At 45.7% G+C, this 18,876-nt stretch overlaps 1 protein-coding gene and 1 non-coding gene across 4 annotated transcripts in view; both read right to left on the bottom strand.

Annotated features, from left to right (window-relative positions):
* FMNL1 (formin like 1) overlaps positions 1–5,365 on the bottom strand; it is a 593,200-nt gene extending 587,835 nt beyond the window's left edge. Inside the window, exon 1 of one of the 3 annotated variants that reach the window (XM_069634229.1) lies at positions 4,309–5,365. In XM_069634229.1, coding sequence (XP_069490330.1) covers positions 4,309–4,458 — 150 coding nt within the window. In that variant the 5' untranslated portion in view covers positions 4,459–5,365. The remainder of the gene's footprint in view (positions 1–4,308) is intronic. The other 2 variants (XM_069634230.1, XM_069634228.1) reach the window with 2 other exon arrangements.
* On the bottom strand, positions 322–428 carry LOC138522160 (U6 spliceosomal RNA). The gene has a single exon (XR_011283263.1). It is a non-coding gene; the product is annotated as a U6 spliceosomal RNA (small nuclear RNA).
* Positions 5,366–18,876: the final 13,511 nt, after the last annotated feature.

Raw genomic sequence — 18,876 nt, 5'->3', positions numbered from 1 at the left:
CTGAGCTGCGCCGTACATACACTTTTAGAGAAAGTTATAGTGCTGCAAAGTCATACCGGTGAAAGCCATGCGCTATAAAAAAAACATCTTGCATTAACTAAATATGCAGCAGCTCATCAGACCTCACAGCAGTGTGCTTGTTTTAATAGACTGAATCCCTTCTGCAACTTTTCAGAAGTGCTTTTAATTTACTGATTCACTGATTCACTGATTCAAATCATATTTAAATACATTTTTCCTGACCTTGAGCGTGTGTGTGGGGCAATTCACAGGCTGCACAATTTCTTTTTTTTTGGTACTTTTTTTGTGTGTATTTTTAGTATTTTCACGGAACTCTTCACGAATGTGCGTGTCCTCATTGCGCAGGGGCCATGCTAATCTTCTCTGTAGCCTTCCAATGTTAGTCTGTGTGCTGCCGAATCGAGCACGGCTGAACATTCTCTTAAACACTTAACACGTTCGATCCATAGACCCTGGGTTTGTGGAGCCCATCCGGATTGGGGTGTGGGGGGAATAAGCATGGAATCTCGGGGACAAGCTTGCCACACTCCGAGATGAAGGCCTGCTTGAGCGCCACACAGGGAAAGGCTGTCTTTTCATTCAGGACCTTCAGATCTAACTGGGCCAACAATTCCCACAAAGATTTGCCAAGCTAAGCGCTAGGCCCTATGCACATTATCAGAGTATCTTCAGACACAGAGTGAGAAAATAGCTCTGCACTCAGAGTGTTGCGCTGGGTGCATTTTTCGCATGCACTAAACATGGGCCCTCATTAGGACCCTGGCGTTAAGGGTTTAACGGCGCCGTAAAAGGTGTCGGTGCCCTTAAACCCTTAACGCCTTACTACGAGGTCCCTTTGTTGCGGGACCCGACCTTAACGGCTGGTCTAGACCAGCCGTTAAAGTAGGGGCCCCGCAAAGGGTCTCTCGAGGTAAGTAGGGTACCGCAATTTGCTGTACCGTACTTACCGGCCTTCCCATTCCCATTATGCCCTATGGGGCAAAAATGGGGAAGGGCCATGGTGGCATGGGGAATTACCGCCCCGCCAACCTTGGAATGGGGTGGTAATTCCCCATTCCGCCATGGCGGACTCCAGCATCGACCATGGTGCTAATAGCACCATGGTTTTCCGCTGGAGTCCTAATGAGGGCCATGGTCTCTAGGCAAAGGGGCTTGCCCTTAATTTGGTGCATTTCAGCGGTACACATAGGGCCTGATTCACAAAGCGTTTTCCAATGGAACTGCGCCATTAGGCCCATAGTGTGTACCCTCCACACCTGCAACACATATTTTGTATATATCTGTATGTGGTACATGCTCATGTGTAGCAAGCGCGATGCACGGAAATTGCACTTGCTTGAAACACAATCAGACCCGAGCGCTGTGGTCTGTGTTTTCGATATCAGTGTGGTACCAGTGGTGTGTCCAGACTCTTTTGACTGGGGTGGCCCAAGTGGGGCACTGACTTATGCATGAAGTACACACACACACAGGTGGCACCTGGGGTGGCCAGTCAGATTTCGGGGGTAGAACGTGCCACCCCAGGCCACTCCCTGAACATGCCTATTTGTGGTACACGTAATGCACAGGCCACAAACTGTATGTACCTTGACCATGCACTTCACAATATCTGCACATACACGTTGCGTACACTGGGAGAACCATGTATACATACACAACATGGCCTGTACATTGGAGTACTACAGGCTGTACACGTATGTGCTTATCCTGAACATGAATAGGAGCCAAGGGGTGTATGTAGGCTGTCTTTTGTACATCTGACTGGTATACGCAGTGCATTGCCTGTGTGTACCACAGGTCCAATTACACCACGGCGAGCAATTGTTTTTTGCCTCAACAGGAGCACAGAAACAAGTTTCCCTTTCAAGAAAGAGTAACTACTGTAATCACTAGCTTTCATGGAGTTATTGCTGTTACGTTAACATCCGCGCTATGATACCATTCGGTTCGTCCTAAATGCGCTATGCAGATACCTCAATCCACCAGAGGTCAAAGTGGGCGGGAGCAGTCGGGAGCGGTGCTCTTATACTTTTTATTTTTAAGTTTCACTGTTCCTATACTTTTATTTTAAAAAGAAACCGTTCTGGGATGGCTTCGTTTTCAAATAAAAGTGCAGGAAGAAGTTGAAGCTTGCACTTCAGCGGACTGCACGGAACATTCCCTCAAATAACAGGTGTGCTTGTTTGGGGGTTTGGATTGTGTGTGGGAGGGCCGCAGCAATGGGGTTTGTGGAGAGCAGGGCAGACCGACAGGGAACATAGCTCCACTACTTCTTTTCGTACACTTCGACCAGTGCAATCAATCAATCAATCACTAGACAATAGTATTCCGGTCCTCTTCCTACTCGATCTATCGGCTGCAAATGATACAGTCAATAAGCACACATAATGACGGGAGGCAAAACACTAACAGTACTAGGCCCTAAACACTGGAACGAACACACACCATACCTAAAAACAGGAAACGACTTAAAAAGATACAAGTGGACTCTGAAACAGAGTGTTAAAGCGTACTCCCATATCACGATCTCTATTTGAGCTCTCAATTTACTCTGCGCTTCTAGCATTTTTCTTTCCATTATGTGCAATATCTAAATAAATAAAACAGGCATTTTGGCGCCTTTTCATGGCAGGCCACAGGCATGTCTGTTGGGTTAGCCGTACGAAAGGTCATCTCAACTGGACCGTACCTACTGCCTTGGTGTTACAAATGGTGGAATTGTACGAAAAGAACTATGTTCCCTGCTGGCCTGTCCCCACAAACCCCATCGCCATGTCCCCCTCCCACGCACAATACAACCCCCCCCCCAAACACTTGCACCTGCTGTTTAAGGGAACGTTCAGTGAAGTGCACTGAAAGTGCAAGTTTCAACTTCCTCCTGCACTTTTATTTTAAAACGAAACCATTCCGGAACGGTTCCGTTTCTTCAAAATAAAAGTATATGAACAGTAAAACTTAATTTAAAAAAAAAGCAGAGGAGCACCGCTCCCAGCCGCTCCCACCCACTTCGACCACTGGACCGTGTTACTGCTAATTAGCATGTCAGTGACTGACAAAGCCCCAATCGTCATTCCCCTCAGCTACACACAGATGTCATTCACCTTGTCTTGTGGTGCACCCTATCATAAAAGTGTCTCTCTGTGTATGTTTGCACCTTGTCTCCAGGTGCTTTGCAGTGGTACTCTTGCAAGTGTGCACCATGTCCAACTTGCAAATCAAATATGCAAGTATGGTTTGTCACAGAATATCATTACAAAAACCATTCAGTTCACTATAAACATATTTTATAGAGTAACGTAAGAGGTAAGAGTCTCTACTTAGAAGGACATTAGATTGATAAAAACAACCTCACAAATTTTACCGGAACGCTTAGGTTGAGGTGTAGTTGAACTTGCAATGGGAATCTAAAAAGTCCCCACATTTGCCATATAAAGTCCCTCATGCAAGGTGAACTCGCCTCCACTGCCATGTCTTCAGGAATGACATCATCAGCGCCACCACTGACGTCATCCCAAAGCTATCGGGCGTTTTCCCTCTCTCCCCACCAACCTAACATCTCCCCCCTCTTTCAGATCCGCCGGGGCACCTGTAAAGCATGCCGATGTCAGCAGTGCACCCTATACATCCCAGCGATGAAACATAACACAACATCAGGGTAAAGAGCAGCCCCAGAAACGGAATCCTCTCTGGGCACTTCCGGCCTGATGCAGAGGAAGTACGATATCAAGAAAAAAGAATGGGTGTCTTGAGTTTTCATATGCCCATGCAAAGATCAACCTCAGAAAACTTTCCCCAAAAACGACAGTCGGGTTTCACTTTTCTTATGGAAAGTTTGGTGAGGGGTCATCACTCACTGCAAAGGTTAGCCACCCAAGGAGTTCTCTTGGCAGGTGGAGTCCAACTTAACCATAACTACAGAGTCGCTACCGCCAACCGTGAAAAATACTCCCAGACCAGGGCAGTGGGCGAGAGAGAGAAAGAGACTCGTCTCAAGGCATGAGGCAGAGACAGTGCGGTTGTAGAAACAATGTGTGTGTTTAGTTTCCTACATTTCTAGAAGGCCAGAGACCAGGCAGAAAAAGATTGTTGAGAAGGATGACGGACAAGGAGAGCAAGTAGCACAGTAGCTGGGAGAGGTGAGAGAGTAGGGATATATAAATGACAGCAATGCATTGGCCTCCTATAATGCTATAGACGTGATAGACCACACAACTGAAAGTTAATCGGCTCCATGAAGGCCAGGTTTGGAAACGATTGGGAAGGTGGGAACACATGGCCATCCCTTACCAGAACTTGGTTGAACCGTTCCTCCAGTTCATTGGTCGGAGGCACTGGAAGTTTCACTGGGGTGGTCTGCTTCGGGGGCAGAGCTGCCACGGGCTGAGCCTTCACCTCCTTCCCCTGCAAGAGGTCCATGGCTCCGGCTGCGTTGCCCATCCTGGAGCCCGCAACCCGCTTCAGCGCCCCAAAATCCAGATTTGAAATGTTTGGAGTTTCTTTGTGACGAAAAAGGGAAGTGCCAGTGCGAAGGAGTCGGGATGATACCCTCCCCCGAGCGGATGCTCAGTAACAATAAAAAAAAAGACTTCTTGGTCCTGGCAGTTAGTGCCGCTTTCGAAGGCCCACGACTTCGCAGTCGTGGTGAGGGCGGAAACAAGTGGCACCAGCAGAGAAACGGGTGTGGTACCGGTGGACCTAGTGTTCCATCGGCAAGCTCTGGAGTAACTTCTCTGCCAGTAAACACTCCAGCGAAGGACTACACAGGATCTCCTCCAGCACCTGGGCCCATCCCATCGAAGCCGATCCGGAAACAGGGCCACACTCACATGGCACTGCGTGCAGCACATATAACTTTTTTTTTCTCTCTTCCTTCACTTGTTTCGGATGTGAAGCAAGCCGAGGATCAACCGAAACCACAGAAGGGGAAGTTGCAGCAGTCAACTACCTCAGCAGCCAAATCCAGCCCAGCCGCATGTCGCCAGTCACATGTAAGAGCTGCAATCGCACACATATATGTGTGTGTGTGTGTGTGTGTCTGTGTGTCTGTGTGCAGGTTTATGATGACTGCATGCTTTATTTCATCGTTGCATCTGAGTGCGAGTCCGAGCTGGTTCTCTCAGCCCCCGCCACACGGGCACGGGGAGGGGCCGTCCCTAGGTCTGCAGAGCGGCAAGGGGCGGCTGGAGGGACCCCCTGATGCAGTTCCCATCGCCCGGACAGAGCCTGGCACGCGAGCTCGCCTTCACCTGCTGGAAACAGGATCACCCTGACAGCGGCAGGACCAGCAGGCGAGGATGCAGCCAGGGAGGGATGCAGGGAGGCAGGCCCCGCTCCTGGGTCCCTGCGCCTGCCGGTTCCGATGCGAGTCCTTCCCAGCTCCAAGGTTGCCTGGGATGACATACGAAGCCCAGCCTCTCCAACTGCCAGTCGGGGGGATGGCTAGTGCCGAACAACACCCTCAAATAATTCAATGTAGCAGTTGCATTGCACGCTTTACAAACTGAATTACATCCCGGGCCGTTAGTTAACACCTGCTATCCCTATTTAATATTTAAAAGGGTGTATGGCTATTGTGAAAGCTGTTTTACATCAGCTCTGCATGGTGTTATCGATATCATCGTAATTCCATAGGAAGAAGTACGGAGCCCAATCTAACAAAGACCATGGAATTCCATTTTAGTAGTCCACGCCCAGAATCCACCGAACCCGGTGGCAGGTGATATCTGCAGAGTCCCCCCTGCAAGGGTTTGACGTCAGGCCTTCCTGTCAAACACTGACCTCCGCCACAGGCGCGTTACCCTTTTGTAAACAACTTTAAAGTGGCCTCTGTAAACCACTAGAGCTTCAAGTTGGAATCCCCAGGCTCTGAAGCGCTGTAATAAGTGGTGTCATAAACACACATTCCTTAAAAATATGGCAAACTGGGTTCGGTCTGCTTGGATTGGAACCAGTATCTACGGGTGGCACACAGATTTTTAAAGCAGGAGCTTGACTCACTGAGCTATCTTTTTTGTTAAACCATAGTACATCTAATATGATATTAGATTGTTCTATCATTTAAACAAACCAATCAATTCATCTATCTAGAGTGTTCACAACAAATTGAATAGTCTCTTGGAGCTTAAATAACTGGTGCCATTATTGTGCAACCACATGGAACTCATTTTATCGACTAAGGAAGATGAAAGGTGGAGACAGCAGAGATTTGAACCACACAGAGATTACAACTGACCCCACGTCGCGAGGGTCACTTGCTTCCATTTCCGAATTTCTGGCCGACAACAGTCAGCATGCCAAGACATTTAGAATCACAATGGTATAGGTGAAACTCCATATCCCAGAATGCAAATTGCTGTTGGCTAAAAATGCAGGACTTGCTGAGGACACCCATGGCATGGGAGCATTTGACAGCTATGGTGAACAAGTTGCACACAGATCTCTCTAGCAGGGACTCAACCCACAGGACTACTTAACGGCTATAATCTGATTTCACACCATTTCCACGCCAAAAAAAAAGAGAAAAGTCTTCTGCATGATTAATAAGTACAAACCTTTCAGGAAGTGCTCAATAATTTAGGCTGGCCTTTTAAATGTCCATTATGCAGGAAAGCTGAGGGGCAGTCCCTGGAGGTTTTTAAAGGGCCTCACTCTTAAGGGAAAAAGAACAGCCTAATGAGAAATAAAATCAGGAAACACTGCAACAAGGAGAGCAGCAATGATCAATATTGTACAGTGTACACTTAGTTAAGTAGGGCTCAGAGCGGCGTCATTGAGGCAATCCCTCGAGCATTGTGTGACCAGGGACATTTATCTTAAAAGGACTGCCAAAAAAATGGAGTTTTACGTGTTTTCTGTAGTGCCGATGACTTTTAATGCAACTCCTTCAAATGCAGCCAGTTAGAATCACAAGACATGTTTCTGCTGCCTAGTGCGCTGGCAGCGAAATGGGTTATCAAAATAACCGGAGCCTGAGGTGGCACTACTCTGCCCGCTTTCAGGTGGCCTTGTCTATTCATACCTGGGGAGATCATTCTGGAGGTCATTGCAAAGACTCACCCCGATCCAGAGAAGAGAAGATTTGCTGCAGAGCAATATACATAAAGGTAAGTATGTTGTAATGTATGTGTGCATACTGGTTTATAAGCGATGTATCTGTGTGTGTGTGTGTGTGTGTGTGTGTGTGTGTGTGTGTGTGCGCGCGCAAGAGTTGAGTGATTCTGTAGCTGTGAGTCATGTGTATGTGTGTGTGTGTATGCTATTGTCAGAGTGTGTGTATGTGCGTGCATGTGTCTAATTGAGTGCGTAGGGGTCTCTGTAAGAGTGTGAGCATGCATGCAATGCATGCATGTGCTTGCATGATGGGGGGCATACTATGTGAGCTCAGGCCCCACCCCATGCAAGTGATATACAATGACCATTATTAGTGGTAATTAGAGACTGTGGCTACTTCCTCATGCATGTGATTTACGTTTACCATCATAGATACATTTTGGCCATAGCCTCATGCAAGTGATTTACTGTGACAATTGTTATTGGGATAGTAGATTGTGGATGCAGCCTCATGCACAAGATTTACAGTGACCATTATTACTGGCTTAGATAGATTGTGGACGCACCCACTTGAAAGTAATTTATAGTGAGCATTACTACTAGCTTAGATTGTGACTGCAGCCACATGAAAGTGATTTACAGTGAGCATTATTACTGGCCTAGATAGTGGCTGCAGCCACATGAAAGTGATGTCCAGTTACTATTTTTATTGGCATAGTAGATTGTGGATGCAGCCTCATGTAAGTGATTTACAGTGGCCATTATTACTGGCCTAGATTGTGGCTGCAGCCACATGAAAGTGACTTACAGTTACCCTTTTTATTGGCATAGTCGATTGTGGATGCAGCCTCATGTAAGTGATTAACAGTTACCATTATTACTGGCCTAGATTGTGGCTGCAGCCATATGAAAGTTATTTCCAGTTACCGTTTTGATTGGCATAGTAGATTGTGGATGCAACCTCATCCATGTGATTTACGGTGACCATTATTACTGGCTTAGATAGATTGTAGCCACAGCCAAATGAATGTGTGTTACAGTTTACATTTTTATTGGCATAAGCAGATTGTGGACATTGCTTCATGCAAGTGATTTACAGTGACCATTATTATTGGGATAGACAGATTCGGAATGCAGCTTGTGAGCTTGGACCAAGCTCACAAGCCGTTTTATTTTGAGATGTAGCGTAGTTGGCCTCTCCTGGCTGGTTAGGTCACAACACCTTTCAGTGTGATACTTGTTCTGCAATTTTCATGGAGAGAGTACAATTGCTAATAGCAGAATGAAAAATGATGGGAGCTAAAAAGCCAGGAAACGCTGTACATCCAATACCTGCCACGAGACAGCGTGAGTAGGATATGATATGATATGGCATTTATAATGCGCCTATACACAAGTGTCTCACCTTTGGCTGTTGTACGCTATGCTATTGTTTTAGCGGCTACCTTGCTTTCTTTTTGCAGTTGTAACACTGATCAGAAGCCCCACGCCGCCTCCCCAGAGAGACTTGTATGTTCTCTATTTTTGTGAGGAGGGGAGATGGATAGCGACTAGTGAGGGATATCTTTTGAATCTAAAGGCTCAGCACACCTGTCCTGAGCAACCACTTTGAAAAGGACCGTAGAAAGTTGGTGAAAGGCCGAAAACCTCATGCTCACAATACAGCCTTGGCAGCAGAGATGCCTTAATGGGATAGCAAAGGGACACATTCTGAGGGCCCCCTTCCTGGAAAGGGACCCCATTTGGCTGACTTAGGAAAAGTCATCAGAGCACACATTTTACAAAGAAATATAAGACACGTAATCATGTTGCATAGTGCCCAGCTGATGCTCTGAGCCTGCTGCCTGGCTGTTGTTGATATCCAAATTCCAATCTGGAATTTTGTGTTAACTGTACTACTTAAAGTTTGTGCATCCAGTGTAGCACAACAGGTGCCACGGTTTAACCTTTCTTTAGGTAAAATATTGATCATGTGCAGTAACTGGAATAGAAATGCATATTGATAAGCCTGAGTGCCACCAGGGTTCAGAAAATAGCTCAGTGTGAGAAGCACCTGTTGCAGATTCCTGTTTTCATATGCCAGTTAACAGGTCCAAATCCCAGCAGGGCAAACTCAGCTACTCCTCTCGTTGAAGATAACGAAATGGTATGTGTACACTTTGGTGATATTCACACCCAGTGCCCCACCGAACATGTTACTGCACCAGAAAGTGCTAGTTATTAAAAAAAAGTAAGATAGCATCAGTACGCTGCAGTTCCTGAACTCGGCATCTAGCCACAATTAATAGCATAAGGTGGTAGGCAAGAGAGGTGATTAGGCAGCCACATTGGAGACAGTGTTGAATCGCAGCTTCACTCACTGATGATTCTGTGATCCTGGATCATCTCATCTCACTGTATGGCACTATGCTTCTTTGGTGAAAAGGTCTGCCTTATCACATTGTGATGGCATTCATTAATCCGCCGACTGCACTTTCTTTTAATTTAGGCCATTTTAAGTGAAAGGGGTCCTAAACAGGAGATGGGCAACCAAATATCAGAGAACTCGGACAAGCTCATGTACAGGTCTGCTTATGCGACCCAAAAACCTTTTTTTTTCCTTACAATTTCAAATGGTTGTCTCCAAATAATGAATACGAACTGCAAGTCGTGTCAAACAATGACTGTTTTCCCATTTTTCTCATCTCTTCTTGAGACTTTGGATTTCTTTAATTCCTTCCAATCCGGATTCTGCCCTGGTTGGGGTCCTGAGAGTGTTCTTGTCTCGGTGAGGAACGGCTTGGTCCAGCTTGTTGATCAGGGCGGCATGGGTGCCTTGATATTGTTGGCTCTGTCTGCGGCATTCAACACTGTTGATCATTCCATCTTGCTTGGTCGGATGTCGCTGGCAGGTTTTGGCCTGGTTTAAATTATTCTTGGATGGACGAGTTCCATCACTCTCACTTTCAACATTTCTCTCTCTCCGCCGGTTTCTCTTTCTTGTGAGGTCCACCAGGGCTCTGTATTGTCACCCATTTGTTTTAATATCTACATCCAACCTTTGGTCAAGCTCATCCACTCTCACGGACACCGTTGCTACTCCTATGCTGATAATACACAAATCATCGTCTCAGCCGAATACAGCGAGTCAGCTAAGGTGTTGCTTGGCGGACGTGGGATGGTGGATCAGTGATAATTGGCTCAAGCTGAATGGGGACAAGATGGAGGTGCCTGTGGTTGCCCCCTAACCCTCTGCTTCATCTCTGTGGACATCTGTCTTTTGGCCTTCAGCTCTTGATCCCTCCCCACTCCGGCAACTACTGTCCGGGATCTTGGAGTTAAGATTACTGCCTCGCCTTCCAATGAGGCTCTGGTAGCTGCAATTTGTCAGGCAGGATACTATAAGCATAGAATATTGAGGAAGATACTTTTTTTCTTCCTTCGCAGCTCCATGCTCCTGTGGTGGCCTCATTGGTTATGGGCACAGTTGATTATTGCAACTCACTCTCTCCTGCTCAACCCTTGTATCTAATCATCGTCCGCAGATGCTACAGAACGAGTAGCCACTCACACACCTTTTAATTTCTCCAGTTCTTTGTAAACTGCATTGGCTCCCCATTCCGAGGTGTATTCAGTTTACATTCCTGTGATTGGTCCATCAAGCTTTTTTATGAGAACCGGCCAGAATATTTGCAACCATAATTCTGCCCATATGTCCCTGGTCGCACTTTTCGTTCGATGGAATCTCTGTGTATTCAGGTTCCTTGGTTAAGGGTCTCTTGCATTGGGTGGTCGAGCATTCTCAGTAGCAGCCACTAAGTTATGGAATGCCCTTCATTTTACTTTACATGGTACGGTGAACCATTCTGCTTTTCGTAAAAAAATGCTGAAAACTCCTGTTTTGAACATTTCCTGGTTTATGGTTAGCCTCTGTTCTGCTGGTCTTGGCGCCAAGATGCCTTTTGGGTGGATGTGTCGCGCTTTACAAATCCTTAAAATAACATAACTGTAAGCAGAGGAACCTATCCACAGTTTTTTTTATTGGGTGCATGTACATCTTTAAAGTACAATAGAAAAACCCATGTGAGATTTGTGTTAGGTTCCCATTAATTAGTATTCTGGTAATTGTAGATTTACATTTATGACAGAGGAAATGAAGCAACAATCCTTATAGTTTAACAAGTTATTATGACGTTTTTTATTTCAATATTGCCAAGTCAGTTTATTGTGTGATTTGTTTACTTTTCACATTAGGTCTACAACGCAGAGTTGTATTTTAGTTCACAAGAGAGAAACATTCAAAAATAATTGCACAAGCATGACAAAGACTTGGAAATAATCTGGCCAAGTGCCGAAATTTCCGCCTGAGCTCCAATCCCAGCCCCTTCACATAGCCAAAGTGTGTGTAAACCTATGCAACTCACCGCTGTGCCTAACCATCAATATTGCCAGTCCCTAAATATTTCAAAATTGTAATCCCTAAGGGTTTCTTAGGTCTCAGGGTACAAAAGGTCTCACTCAGGGTGTCAGCTGCTCTAGTGCTGCTTCATATATAGCTCCAATGACTACTAATATATTGCACACCAGAGTGCCATCTGTTTCTTGGCTCACGCATGTCAAACATGGCCCTCTTGTCATCTCAGTCTGCGTTCGGATACGCGCAGCTGCCTTGCTACCCCTAATTGCAAAGCTCTAGCTTAGCTATGCAATGTATACGTTCCTTATGGCTTCCTGTCTTGCGCCTGTATCCGGGCTGGAGCAGGTGCACATTGGATGAAGCTGCTAACCTGTGTCCTGCGTCCATCATAGGTCAATGTGTACTTTGCTCACTAGCGTCCTCATTACAACCGTGCCGGTAATTCTATCTATCGGCACATTTCCAGACCAGCAGAGTACATGTTTGCCCGTGGGGTGCCTGAGTTACCTCCAGTCACGAGCTGCAGGCAAGTCAGGCACCCCACCAGCAAAAAACAGCCAGTATTATTGGCACTGGTACTACCAGTTCTAGTAATACCAGCAATCCCCCATGGAATCCAATGGGACTCCATGGATTGGGGATTTACCGTTATTCCTGCCACTTGTAATCTGCTGATAATTCCGGCAGATCAAGTGGCGGGATCGGTAATTCCATTTGGTGGTATCCCACCAGATTTACTGGCAGGATACGACCAAACTCTTAATGAGGCCCTATGTCTAATTTCTGTCCTCTAATTGTGCTCGAGCACATATACCATTCTCATAACCGCCAATCGGCGTCCTATACCCATGCTAGGGAAATGCACTTTCCTCATGACTGCTAAAATCATAGATAAAAACACATGCTCTGATCACTGGCGTAGCGGGGGCCCCCACGGTGCAGGCAGCCCCACCAGTAGATGTCCTGGGAGCTCCCCCCCCCCCCCCCGAGAAAAGAAATTCACAAAAAATGTAATCGTTTTCTTTATGAAGGCAGAGTGACATTAAAAAAAAAAAACTATTTCTTTTTGAAGTCCGAGGGTTGCCCCCACGCCATGACTTGGAGGCCTCCATTTCATGGGCTGGGGAGCCCCTATGACTTAAACAAGAAATAGTTTATTTTTGAAGTCACTCTGCCTTCATAAGAAAATTATTTCTGTCATGGTTCAGTCCTTTAACAGAACTCATTTCTTTAGGAAGCCAGAATGACTTAAAAAAGAAACCATTTCTTTGTTAAGTAACAGGGCACCCCTCCACCCCATGACATGGAGTCCTCAAGATCCTCTGCAGGTGATGGGAGCAAGCATTCCTGCTGCAGGGAGCTGAAGGCCTTGTTCATTGGATCAGCGGATTAAATGTGTGTGCGTTCATGTAAGTGTGTGTGTGTATATATATATATATATATATATATATATATATAGGAATGTGCATGAATGAGGGGGTGCATGATGTATGGGTGTGCCTGAGTGAGTGTATGGTGAAAGAGTGGACACATAAATGTATGGGTGGCTTGGTGTGCATGTGTGAGTGTATGGTGAATGGGTGCCCACTTACATATATATATATTGTAATGTGCATGAATGAGTGAGTGCATGATGTATGGGTGGCTGCCTGGCTGTGCCTGAGTGAGTGTATGGTGAAGGAGTGCACACTTAAATGTATGGGTGGCTTGGTGTGCATGTGTGAGTGTATGGTGAAAGGGTGCACACTTACATGTATGGGTGGCTGCTTGGGTGTGTGTACCTGTATGGTGAAAGGGTGCACACGAACATGTATGGGTGGCTGCCTGGGTGTACCTCTATTGTGAAAGGGTGCACACTTAAATGTATGGGTTGCTGCCTCAGTGTGCATGTATGGTGGAAGGGTGCATACTTAAATGTATGGGTGACTGCCTGGGTGTGTCTGTATGTATGTATGGGGGATGCCTGGGTGTGCATGTATGGTGAAACGGCACACAGTTAAATGTATGGGTGGCTGGGTGTGCATGTGTGTGTATGGTGAATGGTGTGTTTGCTTGTGTTCAGGGGTGCAACAAAACCAAAATTTCAGGGGCGGGGGTAAATCCTTCGAATGTTGCGAGAGGCACCAACTTCATGGGTGGTGGGGAGGGCACATTTATTTGTGTGGGGGGCATCTAACTTCTTTACACATTCTAATTAGACTATTCCTGTGCAGCTTCAATGTTACAAGCTTTTAACTCTCTCCTTTAAGTCTAAAAGCACCCACTTATGGACCGCTGTGAGAATGAGTGGTCTCCTGTCCCCTCTCTACCCTTCGAATCACTCACCTGGTATGCAAGTACTAAACCCACATCACAATTTCAATTGTCTAAGAAATTAAGCATTTGAATGCAGGTACTAACAGTGTAATGCTTTACGTTAGTAATTGCGGGCCTTTGTTAGCAGCGAAACCCAGGCGCTGTTTGACATCTGTGTCCTGTTCTTTCCTGCAATGACTCTGTAGGTCAGCTAGGTTGAGTCAACATTGCCCAAAATTTCGGGGGCGGGGTGTGAGGGTGCTGAAGCACAGTCAGCTCAATGGTGTTGCGCCACTGCTTGTGTTTAATGCCTTGATTACTTATTAGTAATCTTCTTTACTCCTAGTCTAGCCTTCCTCATGCCTGTACTTGTGTATGAGTTCTGGGCAGAGGAGCTAATTTTGGGGGTTGGGGCAAGGGGTGGGAGGGAGAGGGGATGTGTGGGGGGTGGGGCAGGGATTGTGTGATAAATCCTAATGGTCATCCACGTCCATGATAAGCAATCATTATATGTGGTATTAGTGGCTAGAGAGGCCTTTTGTTGCAGCCAGTCTAGTAATTTCTTAGTTTGGCTTTTTTTTAACTGGGCATCTCTAATAAAGCCTTCCTGCTAAGTATAATTACCTGGATAGACTGGCATTTGAGTGCTGCCAGTCTAGCCATTTCTTACTGTGGCATTGTATATTTTTCTGGGTATCTGTGATCAAATAACCATGATGGTGTTATTGCTTCAACTGGCATGTTGGTGCAACCAGTCTAGGTATGTCTAAATGTGGCCTGGCATGCTTTACTGTAATGTGTTATTTACGTGTCTAGACTGGTCTACATTGTGCTGCCAGTTGGATATGTTTTCATTGTGCCATGGCATTTTTAATAGAAAAGCATTACATTAATTAAAGCATTAATGTTCCTGTGCAATGTTGGTGACTTGCATGTATTGGATTTTTGGATTGGTGTTACTCTACAAAACAATTGCAAACGCTCTCGCTTCTTAGCCAATTTGTCAAAGAAAGTGTGCTGTGCAACGCATTAAAACACATTTATACTTTCTCCTAGTGCAGTGTGCGGCATACCCCTGCAGCAGCACGTTTGCATAGAAATCGAGGCTGGCCCAGAGTGTGGCGCGACCTGTGATTTGTTGCCGAGCTGGTGTATGAGAGGGCCTCCTCAGCATGGCTTGCGAAGGGGCCCGAAATGTTGTGCTACGCAACTGGCTGCGATATGTGCAACCTCCTTCTGATGTTTAGTCATCTGTCTTCTGTGTCTATGATGGGACATGTGTATCTTTTTCTTACAGCTACTGATCTGTGCCCTGTATCTATATTACAGCCCGTGGCTGTTTTTGTCAACATTTGCCGTGTCGCTGCGCTGGAACACCAGTTCCCTCATCATGGACTGCTCATGTTCAGTGTTCTGATTCCAGCATAGATGAGGGGGATAGGAGGAACTCGTGAGAGTGCGCACGCCCATATTGCTCACTGCCATGGCAGCCTATTGCTGGATCCCACAATGTCTTTGGTTGCGGGGGGAGGCAAACTGGTCTGTGGGCCCCAAAATCCCTCAATTACGCCTCCCACCGTTTTCAAATCCTTATTGAAGCTGCTAACAGACACACATTTACAAAAAAATACTTTATAACGTGTTTGTATGCCTGCCTTTAAAAGCGATGCTCAAACTCAGGTTTATTTTGCATTCTCTCAGGGCTGAGGCGTTTGGGCGTTTGCGGTATGAATTTCCGGTACTACCCACTTATGTCAAATTACAGTTTCGCAGATTTCTTTGCCACATTCTTTACCATGTTTTTGCTGCAAAAATATAGCTGGTATGTTTGTTTGGGTAAGGTATACAGAATAGGGGTGGGGGTTGAAGGGCGGGTGCATGAGGTCTTCCCCTGCTTTTTGTGGTAAAAAAGTGGTTAAATCATCAAAAAAAGAAATGGGTGAAATGTCATTGGGCATAAAATAGTCAGGAAGCATTTAGATCCGTATTTCCAGCTGTTTCCTTGCTCCTTTGCCCATGTGCAACACAAGCACCAATCAGCTCTGGTTTTCTGTGGAGAACGCCCAGTTGCAGAGATCACTTTTGCAGGCTGGGTTTTAGCCACTAGCGCTCTGCATGCTGGGGGGTCAAGCTCCAAACTTCCCAACAGGTATATCGACCAGGCCCAGACTACAAAGTGGTATCCACGCCAAGGCGAGACTGGCTTGTTTTTCCAGTCTGCCTGTCCCCTGAGGTTTCCTTGCAATCTAACTGCTTTTACCCAAGAGTCCTTTCTGTATCTTAAGCCGGGTCAAGTGTTCCCCCGCTTCCCTGGAGTAGTTACCTTTTCGGCTATAGCGGTTCAGATGTCCCTGCTCGGTTACCTTTGAGGCCTGCATCTGTGCAGCTATGTGTTTTTTTCTATCTAGCCTGGGGATTCTCCTGTGCTGCTCTGAGTAAGCTCTCAAATCGTCACATGCCATGCACGGGTATCTAGTCAAGTCCTGTTTGTTCCTTTGCATGCAGACCTGCATTTCTAATGGGAAAAGCTACGCCACACACACAAGAATGCAAATGATAAAACCTGGACTGGATGTGCTTCAGAGCTTTAGACTGGTGCCATATTTATTTGCATTTTTAAAGAGCTAACACAGCCCAGGGGCATCAAGGCGCTGTCACATGAATATGTCTAAGTTGCATATTTATAGCGTGCTTAATACCCAGAGGTTTCTAAGCGTGGACCCGGGGATGGAACCTGTGTTGCTTTGTGTCGTCTTACTTCCAAGGCGAGCACGTTGCCGCCGAGCTATCCTCCCGGGACTCCATAGATACCATTATGCCTTTTCCATTCGGGAGATGCTTGCCCTGTCCTGGTATTCGCTTTACCTTGTAGAACTTGCGGGGCGGTAGGCGAGGATTGGCAGGAGGCTTTTTAAACCCCCAATTTGTACTAAACACATGGAAAAAGAATGCTTTTGAGGGGTAACGGTTTTTATTTGCATTTCAAACTTACATTTTGTACTACACATTTTCCATTGTTATAATTTATTTCTATTTAGTTATTGTATCTCGCCTGTTTAATTAACTTATATATATTTTATTGACCCCAGATTGGACATGCCGTTATTTTGGACTACTACAGTTTGCTATTCGGGTTGCCGAAGAGGAGTATGGCCTTCGTTGAGTCAGGTTTCCTCAAAAAGCCAAAGATGAACATCTCCTAACTGTGCCTGTTTTAGCTTTATTATTGGGTTCACTCTTGGAGTGCAACACTATGCCCCATGGCCCCCCTCTCAAACAAGCACCCATACAGACCCGAACCCCCACCCCCCAACTCAGCACACACACAAACATGCACCCATAAAGACCCGAACCCCCCACCCCCCAACTACAAACCCCCCAGCCCCCAACTCAGCACACACACTCTCAAGCATGCACCCATACAGACCCGAACCCTCCACCCCCCAACTCAGCACACAAAAAACATTCAAATCAAAACATTCATACACATCCGACAACCCCTCCACCCCCGCATCTCAACATACACACAAAAAACATTCAAATCCAAACATTCATACACATCCGACACACATCCGACACCCCCCACCCCCGCATCTCAACATACACACAAAATACATTCAAATCCAAACATTCATACACATCCGACACACATCCGACACCCCCCACCCCCGCATCTCAACATACACACAAAATACATTCAAATCCAAACATTCATGCACATCCGACACCCCCCACCCCCGCATCTCAACATACACACAAAATACATTCAAATCCAAACATTCATACACATCCGAGACACATCCGACCCCCCCCCTCATCGCAACATACACACACAAAAATAAAGCAAAACAAACCCGACACACAAACACAAACAGACCACTTACTGGAGACGTGCTGGAAGGCAGGCAGGTAAGCGGCAGGTAAGCTGGAACGCTGGAATCGTACTACGGCTGGCGTGGTCCAAGGCTGAAATGCCTTCCTGCATCAAGCCTTATGGACCACGCCAGCCGTAGTGCTGGCACTCCATTGGTGCAGCACACACGCATTACGTGGCTCGCAGGAGCGACGTGGTGCGTGTGTGTGCTGAGCCAATGAGCGCCAGTGTTTTGTCCGGCCCGGAAGACAACAAAGAGTTTCCTAATGGAGGGCGGCCGCAATGCCCGCACGCTAGTATTGGAAGGCATAGTTAAGCTTAAGACGAAGTTTCTATGGAGATTCAGAAAAAAAACTTTTCCTGATAACTTTCGAACCGTTGCATGAAATAAAATCAGACAATATTTATCAGTAATATTTCAAAGGAGCCACCTGTGCATGCAAAATTGTACATTAACTGCTTGATAGTTTCAAAAATGGTTCACTTTATTTGTGTTTTGAACAGCTTGTAACATGTGGTTTTCCCGTAGGGGAAAAAAAAAACCCAGCCAAATATCTCAAAATTGCCTGCTTCGATTTTCACAATTTTTGGCATGCACCTAGATTTCATCAGGAATTGGTGCACAGAAAATAAATTTGGAAAATCGACTTGGACAGTTTTGAGTTATTCACGTTTTAAATGCATGAATATATCAATTTTTCATATGGAAAAAATTAAGTTTATAAATAACTTTCGAACCGTTACATAAAGAAATCTGAAAATATTGGTCAATAATATTTTGAGGAGGAAGCTGCCTGTGCGTGCACAATTTCAAAATTGTACTTTAATAGCTTCATAGTTTCAAATTTGTTTACTTTGATTGACATTTGAACAGCTTTTAACATAGTATTTTCTCATAGGGGAAAACAAAGTCTGCCCAAATAGCTCAAAATTGTACATTTCGATTTTCACAATTTTTGGCATGCACCAACATTTCATCAGAAATTAGTGCATTGAGAAACAAAATGAAAATCGACCTGGCCAATTTTGAGTTATTAATCTTTTAAATGTATCTATATCTCGTGCATGCCCAAAATTAACTTCAATTTTTCATACGAACTGTGCCAAGAATGCATGAGTTTTACAGTTCATACATTAAGCCATTGTATCCTAGGACACACGCTCCTATGACACTCTCTTACGAGACATGCACAACATGCGCACCTATACCATGCGCACCTATGACATGCACACCTATAAC

Source organism: Ambystoma mexicanum, chromosome 13 (genome assembly GCF_040938575.1).
Source record: "Ambystoma mexicanum isolate Mex_15411 chromosome 13, UKY_AmexF1_1, whole genome shotgun sequence".
Taxonomy (NCBI): domain Eukaryota; kingdom Metazoa; phylum Chordata; class Amphibia; order Caudata; family Ambystomatidae; genus Ambystoma; species Ambystoma mexicanum.
The sequence above is the reverse complement of the archived record's forward strand: the minus strand, read 5'-3'. Positions and strand labels throughout refer to the sequence as shown.